The sequence below is a fragment of the Zonotrichia leucophrys genome, chromosome 2 (assembly GCF_028769735.1).
Source record: "Zonotrichia leucophrys gambelii isolate GWCS_2022_RI chromosome 2, RI_Zleu_2.0, whole genome shotgun sequence".
Lineage (NCBI taxonomy): Eukaryota > Metazoa > Chordata > Aves > Passeriformes > Passerellidae > Zonotrichia > Zonotrichia leucophrys.
In genome coordinates, this window is record NC_088171.1 from 46,094,781 (window position 1) to 46,118,858 (window position 24,078).

At 44.1% G+C, this 24,078-nt stretch overlaps 1 protein-coding gene across 1 annotated transcript; it reads right to left on the minus strand.

The window, feature by feature from the left end:
- Positions 1-568: 568 nt before the first annotated feature.
- CTNNB1 (catenin beta 1) lies at positions 569-22,333 on the minus strand. The gene is made up of 16 exons (XM_064704841.1): positions 22,084-22,333; positions 8,932-8,992; positions 8,314-8,541; positions 7,921-8,174; positions 7,592-7,830; positions 7,307-7,508; positions 6,825-6,969; positions 6,263-6,366; positions 5,838-6,176; positions 5,413-5,571; positions 4,350-4,469; positions 4,045-4,195; positions 3,834-3,955; positions 2,610-2,670; positions 1,634-1,854; positions 569-1,342 (listed from the first exon to the last, which is right to left on the minus strand). Exons 2-15 carry the CDS (start codon positions 8,942-8,944, stop codon positions 1,646-1,648), a joined length of 2,346 nt encoding a protein of 781 aa, XP_064560911.1. The 5' UTR covers positions 8,945-8,992; positions 22,084-22,333; the 3' UTR covers positions 569-1,342; positions 1,634-1,645.
- Between the last annotated feature and the right edge of the window lie 1,745 nt (positions 22,334-24,078).

Genomic DNA, 24,078 nt, shown 5'->3' on the forward strand with positions numbered 1-24,078 from the left:
TGCTCTGATCTCCTGCTGGCAAACTGCTGCCTGCAGTGGATGTGCCTGGAGTGCTGCTCCCAGAGCTGGTGACAGCTGCGCCGTGCACACGTGCAGCCTGCGGCTGAGCCGGCAGCCTCACAACCACTTTGTCCCCTTGCAGTCACACAGGTGCTGCCTCAAGGGAAGCCAGTCACACACAGGTCTTGTCTTGCACAGCAGCTGAACACCGAGGACACCTGAGAAGGGCTTTGAACCAGCTGAGAGCTCGTGGGCAAAGGATCTTTCCCTGTCCCTTAGTGCTGAGGGGAGCTGAGGCTGCTCACCCTCGGTGAAGCCCTGAGACGTGGGGCTGGCAGGCCTGGCACCAGTGGAGTTGCCTCACATCTGGCTATGCCTGCCCCACGCTAAGGACCCTGTAGGGGCAGACTGGTGCAGGAAACCTCCAGGCTATGAAGGGTAACTATGCCAGAATGGGATCCAAGAGGAAAACTATTCTTGTCTCCCTCCACTAAAGTGGTTGTGCAAGTCCAGGACTATTTCTTAACACACAAATATATTTTGTGATCTGAAATAATTTGACACAGAATGAATTAAAAGTTTACTTTAATTTTGAACCATTTTATAACTGCATTTTTCTCATGAAGCATCTGTATCACAGCAGGCTACAATAACTTTGGGATAAAAGGCAACTGGTAAACTGTCCAATACAAGGTTCCAAATAAACAGTTTTTACTGGCCCCTACCCAGACATATCCCAGATAAAGTTTTTGATCAAAAACATGAAATAGATCCACCTGCTTATTTTAAGCATATTAAAAAGGAAACTAATTGGACCATTTCTATTTGTCTAGTTTTTTATACAAAAAGGCTACACAATGTTACACTTTATTCAGAATACAGTTAGAGCGATTATGAATTAGTGTTCTACACCTTTACTCAATCCTTAAAAATTAGAAACTGCTGTAGCATATTCACTATAACTTAATACTACGAGAGACTTTAAAAAAAACTAACAACAATTACTGCAAAAAGAAAGGCTACTTCCAAAGCAAGCAAGGTCAGTACCATTACAGAGATTTAAAAAAAATAATAAATTTTTAACAAGCAAGGCTAGGGTTTGATAAATTCCATCTTGCAATTCATTCTTGTGCATTCTTCGTTTCTTGAATCACTCCCAAAATCCATTTGTATTATTACTCCTCGACCAAAAAGGACCAGAACAAAAAGTTTACTTCAATTGTTCCCATAGGAAACTCAGCTTGGTTAGTGTGTCAGGCACTTTCTGAGATACTAGCCCACCCCTCGAGCCCTCTCAGCAACTCTACAGGCCAATCAATGCAAGTTCACTCAGATGATACAGCTGCAAAGAGAAAAAACACAGGTGTCAGTGCTCCTGAGTTGTAAAGGGCTGTCGTAACACATCAAGACTGCATGAAGCCGGTGCACAAGACGTTACAGTTAATTACTTCCACACTTCACGGCAGAAGTCAGTTTGGAGTGTGCTCACTGTGTGTTTCCAGCGAATTTATTTATTATTGTTGCACACTAGGACCCAGTCGAGCCAATCCCTCCCTGCCAACCAAGTCCTCAGTCCAGTCAGCTGTTTTTCTCTTTTTGTTTTGGTTTTAAATTCAAGGTTGGAGCTTCTTACCTAAAGGATGATTTACAGGTCAGTATCGAACCAGGCCAACTGATTACTGTCACCTGGAGGCAGCCCATCCATAAGGTCCTGGGCATGGCCAAGATCTGGCAGACCATCAACTGGGTAGTCAGCACCAGGGTGGTGGCCACCCATTTCATGTTCCATCATAGGGTCCATACCCAAGGCATCCTGACCGTATCCGCCAGAGTGGAAAGAACGGTAGCTAGGATCTAAGAAAGTTAAAGGTGGCAGAGGGAAAAAAAGCATAATGTTAACAGATGTTAGATGCATCAGAAGCTGCAAGTATCAGTGTGTGAGGAGATCGTGTAGCCATCTAATTGTTTTCTAGTTCAGCCAAGTTCAACACAATCTGGTGCCTGCCCTTAACAGCTATTCCATTGTTCGGAAAAGCCTTCCAGTAGGATTCTGCAGACAAAGCACACTGCAGTCAGAAGCACGAGCAGATTCCAGCCAAGCCATTAGTCTGCACAATCAACAGTACTAAAATTCAACAATACTGCAGCAAAACCAGGCTCCAAGACTGTAGACTTGCTTCTGAAAGACTAGTCAAAAATAGTTCAGAATCCTTAGGGATAGGCTTGTGTTCAAATCTATAGACACTCACAGACTAACGCATTCAATACCAGCTTTGTTGTTTTAAAGAAAAACTGCACTATTGGAATTGTCAAGTCCATTTGTAAGGAATGGAAAAGATTTCTGGAAACAACAGCTCAGCAGGAGGTGTTCCCACAGGACTCAGACAAGAGACACTGGTTTTGCATGTTCATACGGCTCCCATTTCAGTGCTGCCAGTGGTGTTGCAGAAACGGGTTATTTGAACTGGCAGTTCCCCATCTGCCTGTCAGTTTGCAATACCTTGCTGAAGAGTAAATTCACTCTTCACTCATTTGCAGTTCTCCTTTAAAACCTATGACTTGACTTCATCCAATTGAAAGTTTAGTCAGGGGGAACAGAAGACACGTACCATCTGGGCGGTATCCAAGAGGCTCTCCCTGGGCACCGATATCCAGTCCGAGATCCGCTGTCTGTGTGTACACAAAGAATTACAAAACAGTTTTAACATCGGCTCTTTCAGCCAGCACCAGTAGTTCTGAGTTTAAAAAGCTGTAAAGCTTGCCCTAAATCCCTTTGAACAACTGCTCTGCAGTGAGCACTGCAGCCCTGCTGTCAACATGAAATGCCTTTTTAGTTAAGTATCTGCATCCAACATGTAATAGCCAGATTTAGGAATCCATAGATCTACTGGAAGGAGGGTTCTGTCTGGAGTGAAAAACATGAGGAAGGTCTAGGAACATTCCTCAGGTACACCTGTGCAGATCCTGCAAGTCAGATATTCCCAAACCAGCAACAGAGCTTTAAAGAGTTCTGAAGGAACCTCTTCCATTTGTTCAATTACAGAAGTAATTGCCTGCCTGCAGAGCAATTGTCTAATTCCAGTCTCAAAGAGATATTCCATTTTAGCTTCCCCCCCCATCCATTCTTGTGGTACATACAGGTTTTAGGAAAACAGAAAAGCACTGAAATAGTACAAATTAAAGGCTACTGTCCCTTGTGTAGTAGATACATGCCAGACAAGACAAGCTAGACTCATGAATCTTAAGAATTGTGGGAAGACAAAGAATGAGTGAAGCCTTCCCTGTATCCCATGCACACAGACTTTGATTTACTGTGTAGTCCATTAAAAATGAAAAAATGCCATGTGTGATAATGAGCCTGCAAACGTATTCAAGTCTGAAATCTCAAGTCTCAGGACAAGCTGAATTCCCAGCCCAAGATTACTAATCCTGCATTGTTGGCTTGATAGAAGCCTCACAGGATATGTTTTATATTTATGCTTCCCTCATATCACTCATGTTTCTATTTTTACATCCAGAGTTCATCAGGTTTTGACAAGCAACACAGAAAAGTACAAAGTTCTTGTATACAGCCAGCTTTGCACACTAGCAAGCATAATGAGCATTACACTCTTCAGCAGCAGCAGCAGAGAACAGACTCTTCCTGTCTGCCAGGGAAAAAGCAGCTTGAAGGCTGCTTACCACAGGTTCACTGCACCTGAACACAGAAAGCGAGTAAAGAAGGTACAGCCACCACACAGCTGTCTAAAGGTGGGCCTGCATCACTGATGGCATCTACACTTCACTGGTGAAGGAGGCAGAACACAGAAGTTCTAACACATCACAGAACTCACCTCGTTCCAAGCCATTGGCTCGGTCCGGAACAGGGAGCTTGTCAACTCAACAGAAAGTCGCTTCTTGTAGTCCTGTGGTTTGTCCTCAGACATTCTGAACAGCACTGCAGCTGCGTAGGTTGCTGCCGAAAGGAAGAGTGATTTTAGCAGAGGTCAAGACTTCTACCAGCTCTTCTAACGCAAGTATGAAACCAGTCTTAAGTTCACTTACCAACACCCTCATTCCTAGAATGAAGCAGTTCTGTTAAAGGAGCAGTTGCACCTTCAGCTTCGATTGCTTCAGCTGCCTCCTTGTCTTGAGCCAGTTCACAAAGTACACCAGCAGCTACTCTCTGGATATTCTCGATGGGAGAGTACAACAACTGCAACCAAACACAAGGCTTCTTTTAGCTCTTCCACTTGAAACGAGCTCTTCAGCACACTCTGACTTAGCAGCTCTACCCAGGAAGTGCAACAAGAGCTGTTTTATTTCTTTTCCTAATAGGTATTATAGTGCTGTCCTGAGCTCTCACTTACCTGCACAAATAGTGGAATGGTATTTAGACCCCTGATTACGATTCGATTATGAACATCACGTGCAAGAATGTGCAGGGCTCCAGTGCAGCCCTCGACAATTTCTTCCATACGCACGCCCTCCTGGTTAGGGAGAAAAGGCAAATTTTGAATTTGAGATATTGCATACTCTCTTCTTAAGTGACTATCAAAAAGTGAACCAGCAGTACAAAGCAGTTGGAACCAGCAGTTTCAACTAATAATTTAACTCATCCCCTGCATTTACCCTCTTCCCCTAAGCACAGGCCTTCAAACTTAACATCCCTGCTACATCAGCCCAGTGCACCCACCCAAATTCAGTAGTGAAGCATCCCAGTGGGATGCCTCAGTGGCTTTTATAATGACCTTCCCCTCTGATAACACCATCTCTTGTTCTACAACCTGGATTAGCCCCGCAGTTACTAAGCTGGAAATAGCAGTTACCAGAAGCAAAGAGGTCCCTTCCTTCCTCTGCATGAATTTACTACACTGTTGTACTAGGAGATGCTGCTTCCATTTGCTGTGCTAAGCAAACCCCTGCTTTGTTAATATGTTTAACAGGATAAAAAAAAATCCAATTGAGATTGATCTTGTCACACACTGACCTGGAAGCCAAAGAAATAACAATTATGGAGCCTGCACAACTTCTCAGTACCTTTACAGGTCTCAGCACCCTTGCAAATATGCAATAAGCTGTGACAGCATTCTTAAACCCATTCTTCTGAGAAGGAGGAGGAACTTCTGGTTTCCTGGTAGAAAATTATTTGCCTTGCCAGAGTAGGCAGTACTAGAATTTCTGTGAGCTCTAACATTTGGAATTAAATGCTCAAGAGGTTATTAAAATAAGAACCAAGATTTGTTTGGGCATCCTGATTTAAGAAAAATCTCAGGTCTGCCAAGACAGAGCTACCAGCACACAGATGATAATGCAACCTAGACCAAATGGGAGCAAACAGTTCTTTAGCACAAGCACTACAGGACTGAGATGCACTGACAATGAGGAGCTGGAGAGAACTTTGAGAGGTGCAGTGTCAGGGAGGGCACTCACCACAAACTGCTGTTGTGTCCCGCCCATGGAAGTGCGTCGCTGGGTATCCTGGTGTGCTCTAACCAGCAACTGCACTAGCCTTGGGATAGCACCTTGTTCACGCAGCGGGGCGTGGTTTGCAGGACACAGGGCCAGGTTGCGGATCAAGCCAACAGTAGCCTGCAGGTAAGGAGCAGGTGAGGAGTAAGAGAGCAGGAGAGGTGTGCTTGCTTTAGTGACTTCTTTTAATCAGTTAATCTCAAATGTTTAAATCTCTAAGAGTATACACTAAGTTGCTCAAGTGGAGCAACTTCTCCAGCAGACAAATTGTATCCCCAACACATTGTATCCCAACGTGGGAACAAAGAATTTTTCACTTTTAAAGTTACATTTTAAAGAGCAACAGTTTTCAGTTTCAGCTCTGGCAGCTTTTAACCATTGTTTACCTTGATCAAAGGCCAGTGTGAGGGTGGGTGCAACAGCTTTACCACCACTGGGAGCCCGTAATGGAGACGAACTGCATTTTGAGCCATCTCTGCTTCTTGGTGTCTGCTGGTGAGGTGACGGAGCGCACAGATCGCAGGTTCCGTGATGTCTTCCCTGTCCCCAGCCCGGAGGACTGTGCGCACCAGAGCCTCGATGCCACCAACCTGGCACACCATCATCTTGTTCTTGTAATTGTTGCAGGTAAGGTTAGAAAGGATGCCAGCGGCACAAGTCACAACGTTAATATCATCTGATCCTAAAAGCTGAACTAGAGTTCCTAGAAGGCCTTCCATGCCCTCCTGCAGAAAAAGAGGGGAGAAAAACTTAAGTCTTTTTTTTCACTACGTTGACATTTGCTCTTGATCCCTTTAGACAAGCCCTTTACCTGCTTTGTTGCAGCATCTGACAGATTTCTCAGAGTCCAGAGACAGTTCTGGACAAGACGCTGGCTTGGATCTGTGAGGTGGAGCCCCAAAGCTTGCATCCCACCTGGAAGATGGTACAGATTTGACACCATTACTCAGATTTTACACCATACTCTGATGCTCACCTCATGAGCAGTCAAGTCCTTCTCTTCCTTGACATCTAAGTGCAAAACCTCACAAGCTTTTGGATCCTTCTTGTCAATATCACAATATGGCTGGGGCCCTAGTCCTTCTTCATATGAAAATAACAACCCCCTGAAATTCCCTGCGTGACACTGGGCCTTTTTAAGTGTGTGCATATTCTCAGGGATGCATCCTGACAACACTCATCCACTAATAGTTAACAACACAGTGGAGTTACTAAAAACAGCCACCCTTTAATACTTCTGCATACTAAAGGCCTCCAAACCTGGTTATGGACTTAAGGACCAACCCAAGTTCATTTTTTGATGCTGGCAGTTCCTGTTTTTGGTGGAATGAACTATGTAGATTTTTAAGTTAAAATGAGTACAATGTACTTACCAGCCTCAACAATAGCAGGTTTGTTGCTGGAGCAGACTGACAACACCTTCAGCACCCTACTTGTGGTCCACAATAGTTTCTCATAAGTATAGGTCCTCATTATGTTTACTAAAGCCTGGGGTCCGCCACTTGCCAGAATTATCAGCTGAAAGACAGCAAAAATAATATTTGTCTGTCACTTCCTACACATGTCAGCAGGTAGTAAATGTTGCTGGCTTACACCCCTCGTGGTTACAGTTCCCTAAAAAAACATTCCCATCTGCTTATGTGGACTGTAAGTTTTACAGTCTCACTTATAAGCACAGCAGCATTTCTGCAAGATAATTCCTGTATTCCTCCCCTCTTGCAAGGTCAGGAATGACTGGCAAAAGCCAGTGGCATGTGGCTGAAGATTCAGAGTCAGGAGGTCAGTACACAAGAACTGTCAGGCCATTCATCACAAGCTTGCTCATTTTAACTACTTCAGCACCAGAGGCACCTACCTTACTTTCTTGATTGCCATATGCTAAAATCTGAAGGCAGTCTGTTGTGATGGCCAAGAATTTGACGTTTGTCTTGTTGAGCAAGGCCACCATTTTCTGCAGCCCACCAGCGAGACGGACAGCCATCTTGGCTCCTTCCTGATGTAACAGGAGGTTGTGAAGAGTTGTAATGGCATAGAACAGCACAGAGTCCACGGGAGACCTGAAGAAGGGAAAATCCTCATGAGTACCTGTCCTAGCAGACCCAACTGCAAAACACAAGCACCGCCTCAGTAGCGCACATACCCCAGCATTTTAACCAAAGCAGGGATGCCTCCTGATTTGAAGATTGCCAGCAAGCCTTCACGGTGATGTGAGAGGTTGTGTAGAGTCCCTGCAGTACACCGGGCCGTCTCCACATCGTTTGTGTTTTGCATGGTACGTACGATGGCAGACACCATCTGAGGAGATCTCATAATGGCGTGGCGAGACGCTTCCTTCTTGGACAGCTGATGAACCATAACTGCAGCCTTGTTCACCACCACCTAACACAAGTGTTTGAATAAAGCTTTTAGTTTTAAGGTCATTGAAGGTGCCCCAAAAGCAAGCTTCACCCAAGCAAAGAAAATACTTACCTGGTCCTCATCATTCAACAGTTTGGTCAGTTCTGGGATTGCACGAGTTGCAAGTTCAGCATCATCTTGGTAGTTTATCAAATTAACAACAGCATGTTTTAACATCTGGGATGGCTCAGCCAGGCGCTGCACGTTGGTTGGATGAGCTGCATCAAACTGTGTGGATGGGATCTGCATTCCTTCATCCAGGGTTTCAGGGAACATAGCTGCACGCACCCTCTGAGCTCTAGTCATTGCATACTGGCCATCAATATCTGAAAACAAGGCAAGTCACCATAATCTCAAACTAGGGATAAAAAGCTCATCATCCAGATTGGCAGTAATTGAGTAGTTAGGTTTCTGTATTATTAAACTGCTGGTCCAAGCAAAACGGTTTAACAGAAAAGGCCTTACCTGCAACTTGCTCCTGGGTGAAGGACTGAGAGAATCCCTGTTCCCACTCATACAGCACTTGTGTTGTGTCCACATCTTCTTCTTCAGGATTTCCCTTGCCACTCAAGGAGGGAGCAGTTGTTGTGGCCCCAGAATGGATACCAGAGTCCAGATATGATTGCTGCTGCCAGTGACTGACTGCTGCTTTTCTGTCTGGCTCCATTGCCATATCCAGCTCCATCAAGTCAGCTGTAAGAAATCATTGGTGAACAATTAAGTTTAGTTCAATTGCTCCAGCATGTATTAATCCTACAAGAGATGACAGAGATTTTAAATTAAAATAAGCTGTTATAAACAACTTCCTCAACCCAGCACTGCAGGTGAGCAGCAACTTCAAACTGAGACTATATGTTGAACCAAGGCAGACATGGAAACCTGAGGAACAGGCAGAACAATCACTGCTATTGTGGCTGTCCTGACCTTACAACAAACTTGTCTGAAGGTTTGATTTCCAGTGTAAGGTATTAATTACTGTAATAGAGCAGATGTTATTCAACCTAAATGACTTTGAAAAGTTAAAAAGAGAGGGATAAGGAGTCTTCTAGATTCTAGTAACAGAAATTGTAATGCACTATGTACCTTGAGTTGCCATGTTCCTTGTTATGCTCCCAGAACTCTTCCTTGCACCCTTTCAGAGATCCTAAAAAAAAGCAAGGTTAGAACTTATTAAACAGTAATCAGAGCTAGTAAGACACGATTTCACATTAGAAATGTGAATTTCTACACTGGAATTGCAAACTAAGACTTGGCACATCTTGCCATTTCATTACTACAGTGAATATACTCCAATGCTAATTAGCAAACCTCCATGGACAGACATGCAAAAGAACTCAATGTATCACCCAGACTTCTGTCAGGTTATGTGTAAGATATTCTCTCAGAGCTACAAGAGAACAAGAACTGAAGACTGACCATGACAGAGCTATTTTTCACTCCTCTATCTTTGCATAAGATGAAGTCCAGACATTAAATTCCAGACTTTGGAAATGCCACAAAGACAATGGCTCAATGTCACACTTCCTCATTTCCCTCAGAGATAAACTACTTAGAAGATATTAGAAAAACTGTCTGATACAGGGCTACATGAATTTTCATGGGGAAAGCTGAAATGATGATGTAAGGCAAGTTGCACAAAGACTACCTAAAGAATCGTAACTGCACTTTCTCCTTTATTCCCTCCCTGTGCCATAAGAATAAAGGTGTCTTCCTACAAAAAAACTCTTCCTTGAAGTTAAAACTAAAGATTGAACCAGCCTTATTAAAAAAACCCAAAAAATCTGTCCTTCAGTAGAACACACTTTTATTGTTTGCACAGAAAACCAAGATAACTGGGGGCAAGGAAGCTGAAATATGATCAAATGCCCTACATAAATCTTCACTATGAATCTCCATTCCATATCACCAAGCAGTTTGGAAGTATTTGCACCATAAATCTGTACCTGTCTCTTCACTAACCTAGAAAGGCTACAGCTCCACAACAGGTCACTTTTATTTCATTTGCTCCCCTTCCCCCCACAGTCTCCCACTGATTCCAGCACAGACACAGAGCTGGTGACAGCCTAATCTGGGAGCCAGCCAAGCAGAGACATTTGTAGTGGGAGCTTGTGCAGGGAGCAAAACCATCTCTTGCAGCAATCAGCTTTCACTGTGCTGTTAGGTGTTAGAGCTGTGCTGATCCAAACATTCCTGCACAATGAAGTAAAGGCAGTGCACTAACCCCTGAGAGGACAGGTCTGCAGCGCTGCGCCAGGAGAACAAAGTCCACCTGACTTGGCTGGATTTGTGTAAAGACAGATTTCCCAGTTTAAGAGTTTCCTTCAGGAGCACCTTTTAGAAAATCATAATTAAACAGAGGGCAGGCCTGCAGTTTTAAAAGTCTCACAGGGTAGGTGGGACAAACATATTTCACGAACTCTGAGCCAGCTGCAAGATACTCCGGCAGCTCCGGAGCAATCTTGTTGCTTGGCTGCACAAATGCCAGTGCTGTTTGTCCTGACTGCACTCCCACAACTTCTGGCAGCAACCCTTCCCTGCCTCTTTTAAAATGGGCAGTAGATCTGCATCTGCAGCAGATAAACAGCATTAAGCTGATATAAGACATTACACAACATACAATAAGCATCCTGCTGTGCAGCTGGAAACTCTAAACTGGTCCTTCTCCACAGCCTGGAAAAGACTGGCCAGCTCAGAGTCTGCCCTTGACAGTGGGCATGGAGGATGTGCTGAAAATACACACACTTCTTCCAGGCCCTTACCCATGGATTCTTCCAACATGCTGTTAGGAGTTTGAGAGTGGTAGTGGCAAAGAAAAACTTAAGTCTCACTGTCAGTTCACCACTGATTAAAAAATTCTAATAAGTAGCTAAGTTGAGAAAGTGCCTATACAAAAGCTTGGTAGCTCTTTGCAGGTCTTCTGCATTACTCTGTGAGTTCCATTAACACCTTCCAAACAGAAAGGGAATAGCACTAACAGTGAAATTTGTATCTTTGCTCCCTGCAGTCCACACTCTAAGTCAGATTGACACTTCCAATAAAAAATTTGGCATGTTCTAGCTGCTATATGAAACTTCCAATATGCTTAGCACAAAAAAGATTTATTTTTACCATAAACTTTCCCATCTCCTCCATCGGGACTATGCTAAAAAAAGGATCACCAAACTGGTTTTGAAGTTGACTGTTTCATCAACTACTATGTTAAGAGCAGTGACTATGCTTTGAGACATTTACTACCACCTGAGATTTCCATACACAATAAGGGGCTTGGGAAGAACATTTATAGTTTTCTCCACTGCTGAATTCTGCATCAATGAAGGCAACTGGCCTATAGCACCTGCACTCTGAAACTGCTGTTTCAATTTCTGCAGCCTGAAGAGATCAGAAGAGCAGCTCTACCATCAGGTAAAATCCAACAGACCAGAGTAGCCACTGAACAGCAGCATTGTTCCAAAACAACACTGAAGAACATCTACAAAACAGCAATGAAGAATATGAAGTGTTCAGAAATGCATTCCAGTGACATTCAGTCTTTGGAATGCTGACCCTTGATCAGCCTGCTAGTTGCATCTGCAAGTTCCAACATCCTGAACTGTATTTCACACACCTGCAGCCCCCCAGGAATTCCTGGTAGATTTTTAAATTGTTATTTAGATAGGGAATTGGGTATAATCCTAAATGTTCAAAGTAAGTGCCAAACAAAAGTAGCCAGGGTTTGGTTTTGGGTTTTCTGCAGTTAAACATTCTCTCATCTTTTCCTTCACATTCTTTTTAAACTTTACAAAGGGGTAAACTGAGTCCAGGCAAGCTGCTGGCTTTGTCTTCCTGTTTGTCACTCTCAAGGTGAACCAACACATTAACAAAGGGAGTGACACCACCAGGCTCGCTACAAACACTTGTGCTGCTCATTTTCTTGACAAAATGGATCAGTACAAGGTCAGCCACACACATCTCAACCATCAGGAAGAGACAGAAGGCCTCAGTATACTTTACAAACAAACTTCAGTAGGGCTGCAAGCTTCACAATTTTTGAAGGCTAGCAGGCACTCAGAAGTGGGAATTCTGATAAATATCACGTTAGCCAGTTCACATGAATGTGCTGCTAGCAGTTAAGGGACTTGTCTCAAAAAGCTCCTCCTGCCCCATGAGACCATGCACTTGCTTAGCAAGCATCACCAGCTTTGGGTTTAAATGAAGGTTAGGGTTTTTTAGACTATGTATTAAACAACTCAGGTGAAGAGCAATTCAAGACCTTGCACTAGGCTGGATTATGTGGCATCTGCAAGCTTAGAAGGCACACAAGCTAATAATTTCAATCTACTACAGAAGACAATTCAATTTTCTTGATTTTCAAAAGGAATGAAAGAAGTATTAGGCATTATTTCTGATCATGTGTTTTTATTAGATATTAATTTCTGATTCTGGAGAACAGTTGTCTACAATAGTTCTGAAATCTGTACAATTCTCTTCTTTAAGACTGACTCAAATTACACCTGACTGATCTGCTAAACAGTTCTTTTTAAAGCAAGTCAAAGTCTGCAAGTCTGCCATAAATGCTTTGTTTGAGAGCAGTATTACTAAAACTTGCACAAGAAACCCAGACTGATCCATGCAAACACCACGAACTGTTACACACAAACACCCTGCCTGACCATGTTATCCTGCTCTTTTTCTTTGTCTCTCTCTCACCTGGGACAGGCCAAGCAACTGCACCTTTAAACTCCCCATGAGTTCTGAATGATCCATTTGCTTACACAGAACAAGCTGATCATCTTCTGACAGTCACACCAGTTAACAATGTGTATCACCTACACACAAGGGAAGAGAAGCACCTGTACTGAAAAACTGTTTTTCTCCAAGTGCTCTGAAGTCACTGCAACCATTCCCAAGCTGTTACTGAAAGCATCCTTTGGGTCTGATTTTATAACAGGTCTTTGCTGCTTGCCAATGACGTTGCCTGTGTATCTGCTTAACAAAAGCCCATAGCCAAAATATACAGGCAACAGCAGCTCCACAGCTGGTAACAGCAGAGAGCACTCATTTCTATGACCTAAGTCCTTGTATTTCAGTTCTTAATGTAGCAGAAGCTTCCTAATTAACCTTAGTTTTCAAGTTGGGAACTTGAAAAATACATTCAATTAAGGAATTAAAAAACAAATCAAAACAAAACAACCCTTTTTAATCTTCCCCTGGAAGTTGTTAGCCTGTTTTCTAGAAAACAAAATGTGGGGGAGGAGGAATTATTCAAGCAAGACAATACTGACAGTGGAAACATCAGGGAAAAAGCTTTCATGGTATAAAGGCACTTTAGGCAGGAGTGGCTGAACTGTCTCTAAGCAGTTTTTGGTCTAACCTAAGCCCCAGATACAAACACACAACAGACAGACCAACTGCTACTGATCTTTGTCTCATGAAGACGTGAGTCGAATCGCTGTAAACTTGTAATTATTCCTTATCCAAATGTGGATAAAGTTCTCTCCTCCAATATCCACCCACAGGTTCTAAGGAAAACTGAGTTTTTATCTGGCTGTATTGAGCTCTGGTAAAAGTACCTTTGTGGGTAATTTTGGAGGTCCTTCACGTACCAGATGCTTCTGTAAGATTGGTAAGAATTCCTGGAAGGACAGTTTTGGTGCTGTGTGTTTTAAGGAATGTTAGACGTTCATGGTAGGAATGACAGCTGAGGTTTGCAACTTTTTGAAAAAAAAAATAATAGAAGATACTTTATTTGAAAATAGATACAGAATGTGCTTGAATTTCACTCTGAAAATTGCATTTTTAAAAGATTTATTTTTCTTGTACAAAGATACCACAGGGGATTACAAACAACAGTTTTCCTGGAATGTATTTCCATATCCAGTAAACAAATACTGAAGAGCATTCCCATATTCTGTCCCCAATAGCAGCATCTGCAGTCCTCAGCCACCCTGTCCCCTCTAAAAGAAACAGCCACATACAGTGAGTGTAGATTATTTTGAAGTTAGTTATGTGCAAGTATTAGAAGGCCTTGACTATTGGGAAACGAGTCACCCACCAACACTGACTTCTGCACACCAGTGCTTTAAGGACTTGAATGGACAAAAACTACTATGAAACTCACTGCAAAGTGCTCCTGAATAATGATTATGGGCTGCAAATTATCACATTAAACAAAGCAATGCACCACTTGGATATTTTTAGAGAGAGAAAAATTAAGGTTTATCTTATTATCAGTACTAGGAACAGGAATATAAAACTTCACATATTTTATATTAATGTCAGTATACCTTCTGCTTCTAACAGGGTGATTTTTAATACTATGTAAAAATGTCTTCAGGTGGCTTATGACAAAACATCTTTAGTGGAAGAAACTTGGACAGTATGTAATACCAAAAGGAAAAAAGTCAAACCATGCAGTCTTATTCCACTAATAGGAAAAAAAACCTATAGGCTTTCACAGCTTTAAAACTTTTCTACCTTTTTTTGGTTTTGGTTACACAGTGGAAACATTCATCTATAGCCTTCATTACTACTTCAGAAGAAGTGCCATGGCAAGAGATGAAGCAGTATTACTACATTTAAGTGTTGTGCCAAGATGTAGCAACTTGCACTCTTTCAGAAGTTCCACTGAAAACTAAGAGCTACCAGTAATCTTGACCTGAATGCCACACACTGAAATCCATCTTACTGATCCTAGACTGCAACTGAACAAACTCATTTATTAACGATACCTTGTGGCAAAACTGCCCTGGTTGCTGCTCCAAGCAACATTTGTTAGTTAGCATCACTCCCTCCTGCCACTAAGCTATTCTTGCTTAGTGAAGTATTTCTCTTCTTTCCAGTGATAAACTCGGTATCCTGTGTAATCCATCCAGCTCAAATTTATCCAAGCAGGAATACTTCAGCCAACACATTCTACTGATGCCTGCAGAAAGTCAGAAGATGCCTTGCAAACAGCAATACCTGCTATCTTAGATTTAGCTGATCATATCATAATAAATTAGAGTCTGAACCCAGAACATGCAATAGTGTTAAAATGGTCTTTAAATTCTCTTATTATTAAGACTGAAAGTCTAAGGTTTGTTTTTCCTAACAAACTTCAGGAAATTAAGAAATCTGAATATCTGCTTTACTGACCTCAATGGTTAAAAGGTTCCAATTTCTCAGCCTTCAGCATCTTTAAGACTTGCTGGAAGAGGCAACAAACTAGCTCAGATAACCCACAGATTTAAAGTGGGAGAGGGGTGCTGATCTGCCAACGCTCACTGCAAGTCACCTCTATTTCAGCCATTCTTCTTTGCCACTTCATTTCCAATTCATTATGTCCTTTTTCCTCCAGGCATCCCAGACTGTTATTACATCAATTGTCCTGGCTTCTCAGCCTTTGTCTTCTGCCTTAGAAATTATCTAAAAATTCCTTTCTTTAACAAAGGCAGAAAAACCTTCCTATACTAGCCTTTGTAAGGTTTTTTATTTTTAAAAAAAGAGTTCACTTCATGCCACACACAAAATAACTGAAAATAGAGAGGCAACACATTATATGAGCAACGTAAGACCAAGAGCATACAGAGTTTCTATTCACATACCCATTGGCTAAAGCAAATAACATGTAAATATTTCCTTCTTGCTATACTTCTCCCAAGTTGATTACAACTGCTTGATGGAACTGTAATGCAGGCAGTCCGGTAGCCTTGACTAAAACACTGGGTTAGTATTTAAATACAGAACGTGTTCCTCAAAAATGTCTAGTGAAGGAAAGACTTAAGTTACAAGTTCCAAAAAACTCTAGGCTTGTTTTGGAGTCAAGAGAGTCTTAAGTAAATGTGACAGAGGAGGGAAAGGGGCCACAAGAACTTTACAACAGCTGTAAAGTTCCAGTCTGCCCCTCTGGAGCACTACAGAGTGTTCTGATACAACAGGACTCACCTGTTTTATCTTTCCTCCTACAAGAGAAAGCAGGCAAGTAAAGAATCATACCTCTGCCTAGCTTGCAATGTTCAACAACCATAAAGTTTCAAGTGCACTTGAGACTGTAACATAAGCATAGCAAGAGCCACATTTTGTTTTGCTCACCTCAAGTACAGAAAGCCACCCAGAATGTGGGTAGTTTTAATCAACTGCTGAAGAGCAACTTTGCATGGACTGACAGTTCAGGTAACAAAAGGTATCAGAAGTGGAGGTCAGAGATTGCACTTCCAGCTGCAGCCCTGTGCTGTGCTCAGAGCAGCTAACACAGCATGAAGGCACAAACAGCTTGTGCAATTCATCAGGGTCTTCACAGGCACTAAGGTTTAAGTACCCTTTTAAAAACCACCCATTAGAATTCTCCATAAAGCAAGAGCTAACAGTGGTCTGAGAGGAACTGTCAGCCAACAAATACCTCAGATAACTAAAGTACAAAATGATGAGAACTTGGAAGAGAATTCAGAACAAGCACATCAGGAAAGTTACTAAAAAAGAAATAAAAGTTCATCCTGGCACCAATCTGCACTACCATGCCAGAAGATGAACTTTGAAACTGTAGAACCAGCTAGGAAGCCTCTGCAAACATGAGGCTGGCAATATCATATAAACGTTTTCCTTTTGAAAGGAAGGAGATGCACAGTACTTCACTCTTTAGGACAGACATTCTAGAGCAACTGCGGTGGAATTACAGACTGATGGGACACACAGATATGTCTAAATGGACTTTTAAACTCATAACTTCTAAATGGTTGAAGTTTACCTACTACCATAATTTCTTATCAGCAGTCCCCTACATAATTTTGCTTGATGCTGGCCAGAGGCACATGGCTGGGCACCCTATGCAATGCAAAGAAAGCACCTCTTCACAGTCACATACTCTTAATTAAAATCATACTGCAGGAGCTGAAATTTCACAGTACTGGACCTTGTCCCTTCAGAAATTAAGTGTTTGAATCGACAGCACAGTTATTTCACCCTTTACCCAGAGGACATTCAGGAGTTACAAGAGGTCTGTCAACCCAATCCTTTACATACAAAATCATAGACCACTATACCAGGAGCTTCTAACAGGATCTGCAAACAAAACACTCTCTGTCCTAGGTATTTATTTGTCCTTTCTAGAAACTTCGGGTTGCTTCTAAGAGCTATAAGCACCAGCTGTGTTCAAGCTGACAAATCAGCAGGTCATGTTTGAAAGTAATAATTTAAGAGAGCTTTTCATCAGCAAGTATAACACAGCATTAGCAAAAACTTTCACTTTATTAGTTGGCAAAATAGACCTCAAGCACTTAAGTATCCTCCTGACTGTCCAAGACAGGAGCTGATCATGATCTTAAACGTTATGATGTAAAAACTGCTTCAAATGTAACTCTGGTGTTACACATCCAACTTGAGAACAGAAGTAATGAACTTCCTCACATAATGTACATATCAATCCCCTGACAGCAGTTTGCAGTTCAGTATTAGAGGATTGGTATGACAGCTTCAAGTTTATGAATTTGCATTAAGTCATAACAAGATTATCAACCCAAATACTCTCATGTCTTAATTATTTTGACTAACTAAGTATCAGCACCACAAACAAAACAGTTACTAATCACTTCTGTTCAGCAATGGATTTGGGATCTTTGGGTCACTGGCACACACTTCCTACTAGGGCTTTGTGCAGCACTCATTAAGTTTGAGTATCCTCATGGCTGGTCAAAACATGGAGAGTTTTATTATCACAGCTTAGAGAGCTCCCACCTTTTATTTGCAAGACACAGATATGTACATTATGCACACTCCCATCTTCCTTGGTTAGGGATGAGCCAGTGTTTCTATCCAAGGTTTAGTCTGCCAGCAGGACTCAAGTAATAAATATGCAGTGGTTTACAGCTTTTGGTCCATGTACCCGTACTTATCACTGAGTAAGGTGACTGTAGTAGAGAGCTGGCAGTAGACAGGATCAAAATTCATTCTTTAGTCTTACCTAGTCACATACAAAAAAAAAAAAAAAGTTGCCATTCTGATCATTTAGAGGCAACATATTACAATTCAGACAAATATTATGCCACATCTCATTTAACACTCAAAGCTGAGGGACAAAACCACTGCCAACCCTCAAGTTGCCCTGCCCACATGGTTTTGTGTATCAAAAAGACAATGGTTCTGCAGTCATTTAACCCAATCATGTGCCTCCCTAACAACAGACACTGTTACAGAAATACCTTTCCAGCCTGTTCGTGCATGGCTTGAAACACTCACTTCCACACCAACACAGGAACAACTCAGCAAATCCTCTCTCTGCCAAACGAGGAAGTATCTACCCATAATCCAGTTTCTTCTTAGACTGCAATCACACAGTCAGCCCTGAACTTGAATGTTAAACATTAATCTGTACAGTTTAGAAAAACAGTGATCAGTCATAATTACACTGACAAAGGACTTATCAATCTGAAAGTGGCTGTCTTTGCTTGTCTGTCAGAATAACTCTGTATTTACAATAAAGCATACCAACACTCTAAAAAGGACTGTTCAAACAACAAACATGCTAATGAATTCTGACACTAGATGATGTTTCTTCAACTCACTCTTAATTTAGGCAAACTGATAAGGGAGCTGCATTTAGCAGCACCTTTAGGATGTTAAGATTTCTGGCCACTGGAGGGCACCTGAAATGTTGCCAGGACAATACAGAACTACTTTCTACAGTTGCTGCAGAGTTGGCGAACTTATCCAATTTATACAAGACTATTTAGCACAGTAAGTCAGCCCAGAAATGCTGGTTCCAGCAAATACACGTACAGCACACACCGTGCATTTGCCAGCTCTGGCAAAACCCAGCTACCTCATACTGCTTTTTAAATGCAGCAACACAGAGTATGAGATTAAGTCTTTCACTCTTCTACATCAGTCCTCAAACAAGGCTCCAGAGTTAAGTTAGTATTAAGTAACAGAGCAAGCACTTCACTTCTGCAATACCAATCCAGCCAATGTAACTATTTCCTAAAGTCTACTTGGAACAGGAACAGAAAGTTCTGGTGTAAACTAACATGTGCACCAAACTTCCCAAGGCAACGAAAGCATGGAATGAATTTGCTTCCACATCAGAGTAAACAGACTCAGGAGGTCAGGCTGAGCTACAGGTATGTTTCACCTGCTCACCTCATCTACCTGGTGCTCCACACAGACAGAAATGCCAGAATTATGCTTCCATTAGTTCTCTCCCTTGCACCTGAAGTTACCTGTCAGCAAAGAAAGAAAAGCACAAAGCCCCAGAAACTGAAATAACTTCTCTGGCTCCTTTCTTCTCATGTGAGGCAGCACAGGCTACACAGTGCCAGTACAGTTTAACAAATTACCCTCCTGGGCTAAAGCCTGATCCCAGACTACAGCAAGTTTTACCTTGGAATCAAGAGCCAGAAATGGATATTAAAAGTTAACCACTGTCAGGCTGCCTTATGTTGGCAAGTCTAGCCAATTCAATCGGTGCTTAACTGGAAAATCAGAAATACTGCCCTTCCAGAAAAATAATTTTATCTAAAGAGAGAAGAATCACACATCCAATACTTACTACCAAGTTTACCATTTCTAGGTTCCCACCCAGCCAGCCAGCAAGGCACTGGGCTCAGAGTTTGCAAGTGCACTTTCTGAGGACACAAGAGCTGCCTGCACAGTTTCTCACAGGTTTTATCAGGCTTTGTGAAGTATGATGTTCAAGATAAGCAAGGTCAGTCCTGATTTTCCTGCCATGGTATGCAGGCTACCACAGTCACAGAACAAGTTCTGCTGCAGGCAACTGCAAGGTAACCACAAGCCCAGCATTACCAGTTTAACTATGAATTAAGGCAAGTGATTTTGATTACTGCTGTATTTGCACACCAGTCTGCCTACTAGACAATACTCTGCAGAAACATCCTTATCCAGGAGTTTCAGACAGTGCACTCAGACTTCAGTTTCTGAGACAGAAGCCTCCAGCAGCCATATTTCCTGCTCCATTCCTTCCACTTCCCTTTCCACCCCTGAAAACACTGCAAAATCAGACCACCACTAGTACCAACCTCCTGCCTTAACATCCCCAAACCCTCAAGTCTAACTCTTCAGAACACGGTATTTCAGGATGCTAATTCAGATGTAGAGTCATTATAGATGAACAGATGTTTCAGAAAAAAAGTCATTATGTCTGAAGGGCAAGCAGGTTTCACAGCCAAGGTTTGGTAAGCCACTCACTGACACACCACAGTCAGAGCAAAATGCTGGGGTCCTGAATAGACATAAACGGTGCAAAAAGCCCACTCTATCTACAGCTTAGGCAAGAAAAAGCAAACTTGGGTTGATAAGGCTGTAACACAGCATTTGAAGAACTGATTTTTCCAATCAAGCTTTACTTTGTACTAAATCCTTGCTCCTAGAGGCTATCGTGCATGGCATTATCCTTTCCAACATGGTGTTTTTACTTATTTCTCCCCTAGACCATGTGAAATGATCAACCATACAGATGAAAATGAACATTCCCCTGGATATCAGTTTACACCCAAATAGAAAATAACTGCACTAACAGATGAACAAATGTAACACTTCTTTAGAACAATCCCAGAACAATGAGACAGTGTAATTTTGAATTGCATAGCTGAATTTAGAGAGCTTTAAACTCTTGCCTGAATACCTAAGCAGCCTCATTTGCAACTACCAGCCATTAGACAAACGACACAGCAGTCACATACCTGCAGCTGTCAGCAGCTTTTTATCAAAAGTGCAAGATCAACATTAGGTTCCTGGACTGTTAGGTATTGAAACTCACATTAAACTTGGGCCAATACACACCAGTAAGTTTTGCCGTTTAGGCTTTTTTTTTTTTTTGAGCCTTGCAGTAGTACCGTTTTGTCATTCAGAAGCAAAATCATAACTATGAAGTTGCTGACTGGTGTGTGAACTTAGATCAAGGAAACCCCGACACTCTTTCAGCTAGTTTTCTCTGTCTTCGCCTTGACTGTAGCCTCAGCACATAAAGATCCTGTTTTACTAAAACCCCTCCTTGATTTCCGTCCGTCGACCTCAGCATACCAGCCCAGCCTCTTTCCATTCACCACTTGCATACTTTGGGGGATGGGAGGACCACAGATGTCTGGAATATACAGAGTGTCAGAACAATGGCTGCTCCATGAGAAAGAGATCAAGAAGTAGCTGATTACAAAGATCAACACTGCCATTCCTGAAGTCACAAGTAAGTTGCCCGTGGTACCTTCACACAGTCTGTTCTCTCTTTCCAGTTAGGATAATTTTCTGAGAAGGTTTTTGGAAAGAGACACAAAAAAAACCAAAACGGTCCAACGTCCTACATCGAGTTTTAACTAGGGAAAAATGCAAGGTTTTGCTAAATTTAAGAAAACTTGCTGCTCTAGAAGCAGCTAATCACGCACATTAGAAATGAACTAAGCTTTGTTAAAAAAAACCCCAACTACACAAAAACAAACTAACCCAAAACCAAACAGCAAACCACAAAACAACACACCGTTCCTAGAGAAGTGAGTGCCCTACATAGTTCAGGGAGTAGCCGCGAGTTGGTCCCCACAGCTCAGGAACGCGGCACTCCGGGAGCCTGGAGCGGCCGCGGGCGCTTCCCCTCGCAGCGTGGGAGCCCCCACAGCACCCCGAAACGGTGGGTGCGAAAAAACTTCATGTGATGGCTCCCAGCTCCGGGGAAGCTTCATTCCGCTGACACCCAGAAGCAGCAGCACAGCCTCTCCAGCAAATATGCAATGCCACTAAAAGCGAAACCCCACAAGGCAGGAGATTAGTTATCTCCCGCTGACTGCAGTGACCGTGATTAATTATATTCCGTACAAATAAGCCCGTACCCTGCTCTCTTCGCCCTCCTATCGCCAAAGGGGATCTGCAGCCCACCGGCGACTTAGTACTCCCCTATAAAGGGAAGGGAAAGAACCTCTAAAATAATAATAAAAAGGGTCATTAAAGTACTCCGGGCTCTGCCGCAAACGAGAGCGGAGCCGGGCGCATGGACTCGCCTTCTCCCGTAGCCCAGAGCAGCCACCCCCTCGCCCCAGGACGAGCTTCCCAAGAGACACCTCGGGAGCTGCAGCTGCCGCTCCTGCAGCCACGCAGCTGTCCGGACCTCCCAAAAACAAGAGCCCTCGCTCTCTTCCTTTCCTGCCCCCCCACCTCTCTCCCACCCCCGCTCCCCCCCTCCCCCAGCCCCGTCCTTCCCGCCGGGCACACCCTGGACCCCTCACGGCCGCGGGGGTGCCCGGCCCGGGTTTGCCCCAAGTTCCCGCCAGAGAAAGCGGCACTAACGTTGGAGGAAGGGAGAGCGCAAGGGTCCCCCGGGCTCCGGCGGCGGCTGCTGCTGCTGCCCGGGCGATCCCGGTCCAGTCCGTCTTTCCTTCCTCGTCCTCCCCGCCGCCGCCTCCTCCTCCTCGCTCACGGCGGTGCCCCCGCCGCTGGCTCCCGGGTGGCGACCGTACGGGGCGGCGGTGTTTCTATCCCCCGAACGCCACCGCCGCCGCTGCTCCCAGCGCCGAACCGAGCGAGAGGCTTAAAATGGCGTCGCTCACAAGGAGGTTCTTATAGCGAGCGCCGGGCCCGGCTGCGTATCCTGCCGCCGCGGCCGGGCCCCGCGCGCGGCATTCCATAGGCGCCCGGCGCTCAGGGCAGGCAGAGGGAGGAGGAGAAATAGTGCCTGGCTCCCAGGGCGGAGGGAGACAGGGAGCGGGGAAGCGGCACGCGAGGGGGAAGGCCGGGCCAGGCGGCGCTGGGCAGGGCTGGGCAGGGCAGGCTAGGCTAGGGCTGGGCAGGCTGGGGCAGGGGGAGCGCGGCGGAGACACCTTATTCCGGAGGTGGGAGGGAAGGATCAGAGTTCCCGGCTTGGGAATGAAGTTGCTGCTGCCCTGAGGGGTGTTGAGGCGGCGGGGGAGGTGATGCAACTCAGGGAATCAGCCCGGGGTCCCGCTTTGGGAAGGGAAGCGTGGGGGTGGGGGGCAAAAGGCAAGTGTGATCCTCTCTCTCTCCTACTCCTTTCCACCCCCCACCCCTCCCCCCCTTTATTTTGGAGTTTCGTTGCCTGGGGTTTTTAATTTTTTTATTTTTTTTATTTTTTTTAAATGCACGGCACCAACTGTAGCGAAACTCCGTCTTCCCAAACGCCCACGTCGCCAAGTCCGGGAGGCGCTCGGGCCGCTGCGGAGAATCGGCCCCGGCGCTGGGACGGGGCAGCCGCCGAGCCCGGCCCGGCGCTCATCCCGAGCCCGGGGAGCCCGGGAAGGTGGCAGTGGGCCCCGCTCACGTCGGCGGAAACGCGCTCCCGCTCTGCCCTTGTAAATATTTGTCAGGAAGCAGTTGCCAAAGAAAGTATCTCGTTATGCAATTTTTTTTTTTTTTTAATGGGAGAAGGGAACTTCCCCCCCCCCCCCCCCCCCCCCCAACACCTCCTCCTCCCCGCCTTCCCCTCGCTTCTTTAGCGATTCGTAAAAAACAGGAAAATACGAATTGCACAAGGATTTTTCGCGGCGTGTGAAGGCACGTCCGCGGCGGCCTCTTCTCGGCGTGCTCGGGCTTGCACAGCAGAATGTTTTACAGACTTTTTGCGTGCACCGTCTTGCAATGGCAAAGTCTGTGTTTAACATACCGGGAGGGAAAAATGCATTCACACCTCCCTCCACATGAAACAAGGACCGTATATACAACGTGGTTGTGGAAAACATCTGTTGCCAGAGCAAAAGATGAATATTATTTTGTTCCCCCCGCAATATACATTTGCTTTGGCACGGGCCGATGTGGGAGATTGAATTCTTGTTTTGCTTCTCGCAGTCTCCTGTCCCCCACTAGCCTCCAGGTTCTGCAGTTCTTGCAGCAGGGAGATGCACGGTTCACAAACAGACTACCTTTATACCTGTTTTTTTCACACTGTTTTAAACAGGCTCTAAGTTTCTACTTAGAAAGTTGCAATTAAAGATTTGGAGTTTTTTCCCATTGATTTATTCAGTCAGAGGTAGCATTAGACTAAAGGAACTTCTTTCACAGTGCTGCTTGATTTTCACGTAAGCTGCTTTCTTTTGAATTTGGAGCTTTTAAAACGGGATTTCTCCTGAGCTGGAGGTTTGTTGGGGGGACAATGTAAGGCTGACTGCGTACAAGAGACAAGGTGGAACTGGCATGGGTGGCAAGGGGGCCACAATCCAGTGGGGCAAGTGCAGGAGAGGGGTTCCAAGGGTGGGTTAGCTGTCACTACTCGTATGACATTAGAAAGGCAGTGGTGAAAAAAAAATTCTATTTTCCTCCCCACTACCCTTG